The sequence below is a fragment of the Procambarus clarkii genome, chromosome 25 (genome assembly GCF_040958095.1).
Source record: "Procambarus clarkii isolate CNS0578487 chromosome 25, FALCON_Pclarkii_2.0, whole genome shotgun sequence".
Lineage (NCBI taxonomy): Eukaryota > Metazoa > Arthropoda > Malacostraca > Decapoda > Cambaridae > Procambarus > Procambarus clarkii.
Window position 1 is genome coordinate 3271688 of NC_091174.1, and position 5130 is coordinate 3276817.

At 41.1% G+C, this 5130-nt stretch overlaps 1 protein-coding gene across 1 annotated transcript; it reads right to left on the reverse strand.

The window, feature by feature from the left end:
- Positions 1-313: 313 nt before the first annotated feature.
- Positions 314-4391, reverse strand: LOC123756415 (uncharacterized). Its single transcript, XM_045739554.2, has one exon. The coding sequence runs from the start codon at positions 4335-4337 to the stop codon at positions 3486-3488; it is 852 nt and encodes a 283-aa protein (XP_045595510.2). The 5' UTR covers positions 4338-4391; the 3' UTR covers positions 314-3485.
- Between the last annotated feature and the right edge of the window lie 739 nt (positions 4392-5130).

Below are 5130 nucleotides of genomic sequence, written 5' to 3' on the forward strand. Positions count from 1 at the left end.
ACAATTTATGAATACTATTTAAAAGATACATTGTATAAAATTAGTTATGTATTAATATTGGTTTCAACGATTAAAATATGTAGGCACTGTTTTAACAAGCATTAATATGGATAGGTCCAAGACTTTGACTCGCAAGGCTAACACAATACCTTTATACATCCAAGCAACTTATCATATTAGAACTATTACAGTTGTAATAAATTTTCAGTTCATTACTACCCATTATAAACGTTCATGATCATTATTGTGAAACATATAGGTTCTTTACTGCGTTTTCCTAAGTCTACATAATAAAGGCTTATGAAACATGTCAGAGACATAACGCAAACATTTTTATACATGCAACTGCTGAGATAAGAGACACTTGTTAAGTTGCCGAGACCCAGTTTAAGACAATACACAAAATCCAAGTTTACAACCTTACCTTCCTGTTATATACTGTACAGCAAAAGCAAGTGTAAATAAAGGTTGAGACCTAGGATTTTGGGCACGGACTGTAGAGATGAGTACACACACACACTCTTGGATCTCTCTCTCTCTCATAGCAGCCAAACTCCCCAGCCTAGCCAGCATGCCCAGGAGGGTGGTGGTGGAGGCAAGTCCTAGTAGGACATCTCTGGGCTCACCAGGCATCCTCCAATATTATAAAATTCACAAGACACCTTATATGAAAGACCTGGTCCAACTGAAATCTTCAAACTTCTCTCTCGTACATGTGTGCTCATCCTTATCATTAATATATACATTTAAATAAACTCAAGTTATTCTAAGACACAATCTGATGATTATCCCAATTATTTTCATTTAAAAATACACAGTATTAAAGCTCAATCACTTTATCACAAACCATAAATATTAAAATAGAGAATATCACCAATTGACCATCATAAATAGTAAAATATAGATTATCACTGATTTCAACCCCTCCCCCCTTCTTCACTACTATAATAATTATCCATTCCACAGCCAATAAGGAAACTCTCCATGCCTTAGTCTATAACTGCAGTTTTGGGTATTATCCCTTTTCTATTTAAGAAAAGTGTTCAGTTGTAACCCTAACTTTTAAACCAGTTCGAGCAACAAAATATCCATCCTCCTCCACCATATTGCTCTGGACGTGGCAACTTGCATCTTCACTAAGAATTTAAGTGCAATCCTCAAGTACTGGTATATAGTACAATAAATGTTGCAAAACATGCTCTTAAATTATAAGAATAATTTTAGCTGATGACAGACTCTTAGCTATCAGTTTGCATGTCTCAGCATCCATTATATGGTGGCAAATGGGCCACCCTCTATTTATCTTTTGGTATGATTGCACTTAGATTCTAAATTATGTAAATTATCATTTATACCTAGGAACCTTGCGCAAAATACTCTACAGTATCAAAAATATAAAGAGCTCTGCATAACCGTTACAACAGCACACTTCAATACATCACAGAAACGGAGACACAGCCTTCACGAAAGTAGAGAGTATAAACGTGGCTGCCTCCCACTGGTCCATGGATGCTGCACTGTGACAATGGCTCCCCTGCATAGTGGACCACAGTTCCACTTTTCTACATAATGGCTCCATAACTGAATCATCTCTGTGACACACTTGTAATCAATACTAACAACAGGTGACTTTATTCCACACTACACTATGTAAATATTAAAAACCTTGTCCTATCCATGATGATTTTAAGGCTAGCTCAGTACACAGCAGTAACCTACATGTGTAATGTGGAGCTTCATGTCTGAGCATGATAACAGTACCTAATGAATATAAATGGAACTGGCACAAGGCTTTAGTGTCTGGTTGGTCAGGGCACATTCTCTAAATAGTGGCACAAGGTGCAAAACTCTTTACAATACAATAGCACAAGGCACAGCTCTCTATACATTGGCTCTTTAGTCAGATCTCTAAATACTGGCATAACTTACAGTGACAAAAAGGTGGAGCTTTCTATGGTGGCACAAGGCACAAATCTCTGTACAGTAGCAAAAGGCCCAAACTAGTGGTGCATTAAAGATTGCTCTCCAGTGCCATGGCGCAAGACAAAGTTGTCATATGTAATGGACCACAGCTCAGCCTAGATAGTATACATTGTGTTGTGAGCAACCAGAAAACATCTGTGCAAGCATATAATTACTGTATGGATGTTCAAAATGACAGTTAGAACATCAATTTGTGCCATGTTTAGAAATACTGACCGGAACAACTGGGAACAAGGAATTATGTATATTCAACAATGGGTGCATTAACATGTTAGTGCTATGGGTGTATTTATGTCATGCAACTTGAATCACATAAGCAAACATATGCCTGACCATTTGAGGAGAGCAACGTCAATGACAGAGAACTTCAAAATTATTATTTATATCTGAAATATTTATATTTTACCCTGTTGATTAAATATTGACAAACTGTATTACAAGTGAAGGAGAAAGCATTATTAATTAACAATTTAATGAGCTGGCCAAGAAAAAATTATACTTGATGCCACATAAGACATTGTTGCCATTTGTCTCTTATATGTGACACAGGTAATGACTAGCCATATTTTTTGGACAAATTGAGACACCAAGGCAGCAGGAATACATTATGCCAGTTCTAAATGGACGCAAGCAGGGGACACCTTTTGTGCTGCCTCCGTGGACCACCGAGTTCAAGGCGCGACTCAGGCAGTCATGTGTAGGACACATTGATTACTGATTCAGAATCTTCAAGTAAGTTCATTAAGAGGATTTTCCATCACATCCATACAATATTCATATTATTTCTATCACAGCCAATATATGCTATTTTGGGTATTTGTTTGAGATAAATAAATCCAATATATTAAAATTTTTATCCATACACCTTAATTAGTCACTCATATCACGATCACAATCACAGGTTTACAGACTGCTGGAATGAAAAATCCGAAGCAGATTTCAATGCCTCCAACTCCACCAGCAGATGTCGTCATAACCTCAGGACTGTCACTATGGACCTCTTGTTGAGTCAGTGAGTTAAGGAAGCATGTGCGTCCAATTTCTAGGCTGCCTACTTACAGGGTAGCTGCGGGTGCGAGCTGAACACACAACTGGAGAGACTATCGTGGTAACGACTACATGCCGTGTCGAACAGGCACCAGACAGGGACACGGCTCCCGTTTGGTAACAGCGGGACTCCGAAGGAGGTTAAAGCTATCAAGAATGAGATACAGTGGCCGCCTAGGCCCACTTCGGCACATTATAAAGATGTTATTGGCTGGCTACAACAGCTGTCACTGGATACCAAGGATAACATATATCCCACAGGTTCCCAGAGTGGGCGGTGCAGGTGTGGTCGTTGTAAGGGCATGGATTCACACCAACCAGCACCAGCGGCAGGGCACAGGACGGCCGGGCGAGGTGCACCCTCATGGATGAGGGGTTTATGGGGCCGAGTACCACCGGAGTGACTGGTGCGGGGCAGACTAGCGAGCAGCACGACCACCTACCGTACTTAGTGCTTAGTCGGCCTTAGTTACCAAGTGGTGCAACTCTGTGAGTAGAGCTCTATTAACCAGTGCCAAGGGGTTGTCCTGGGCAGGCCACTCAGGGCGCGGGCCACTGAGTGAGGACGGGCTTCCTACTATAGTTGGAGCCAGAGACTGTGGTATCATAGTGCCTATACCCATGCCTGGGTAAGCAGCTCCACCACCAACATCCTCATCCTCATGGTGTCTACGGGAAATAGCTTGCGTATGAGATGAGTCCATGTGGTGGCGAAGGTGGGAATCACGAGGCAGAAGTGTAGGTTGGGACATTTCTAAAGGTGGTGGTCCTCTGTGATCATGGGACTGGGGAGGTTGCTGGTGCCGAGGATCTTGGAGGATGCGTGATAGTAAGGAAGCAGAGTGTGGGGGAGGTGGTGGTGGCTCACTCAAACCGCCATGATAGATGCGCTGGTGATCCTTAAGGGCATATTTATTTTTGAACATCTTAGCACAAAGCGAGCAGCGGACGGCGGGGTTGTTGAAGTGGACACGTTCCATGTGCTTCCACAGATTACGGCGACATGAAATGAGTTTTCCACAAAGCTGACATGAATGTGGTAGTGAGCTAGGAGGTAGTGGTGGAGAGGATCCTAATCTATCTCCCCCTCCTTGTATCTCTCCCCGAATGTCTGCACGAGGGTCGATTCGCTGGTCTCTAACATCACCACGGAGGTCTAAAGGAGGATCATGACGCAAGTCAGTTCTGGGCTCTGGCTGTGGATCATACCGCATATCATGACGCAAGTCATCACCACAAAGAAAGGGACGGTCAGCCTCTTCTGGACCACCACTACCTGTAAAGTGGAAAAATGATTGTACATTCATATGTATGTATATGTTAGTTTGAGTGTGAATATATATTAATATGAACTATGTGTGTATACACACCAACATATATATAATATGTAGGTGAATATATGTAGGTGAATATGTTGACCAAACCACACACTTGAAAGTAAGGGGACGACGACGTTTCGGGTCGTCCCGGACCATTCTCAAGTCGACTGTGGGGTTGTTTACAATCGACTTGAGAATGGTCCAGGATGGACCGAAACGTCGTCGTCCCTTCACTTTCTAGTGTGTGGTTTGGTCAACATATTTCAGCCACGTTATTGTGACTCCTCATCTGCATAGGTGAATATGTAGGTGTATATATACGTAGGTAGGTGTGTGTGTATATTATATAATATATATATATATATATATATATATATATATATATATATATATATATATATATATATATATATATATATACATACACATATATATATGTACATAACAACCTCGATTCAACATACCTCAATTTAAAAAATCTTCAGCTAGTTCGCACACTTTTCACCCGGTTCGACAAACAATGGTTCGCCGAAGCGGGGGATGTTCGGATTTGCTTACGATGTTGAGACAGAGTTCACAGAGTGGTGGAAAACTTTCACATTCCATCACAGGTTACAATTAATAATTCCTTCATAAGACAAGTTGGATTACAGAAGTGGACCACACAAGTGGACCACAAGTGGACCACAAGTGGTCCACAAGCTTACGATGTTGAGACATAGTTCACAGAGTGGTGGAAAACTGTCTCATTCTATCGTAGATTACAATTAATAATTCCTTC

Coding starts and splice junctions, on each gene's coding strand:
- LOC123756415 (XM_045739554.2), bottom strand. CDS start 4,337: ATGAATGTACAATCATTTTTCCACTTTACAGGTAGTGGTGGTCCAGAA.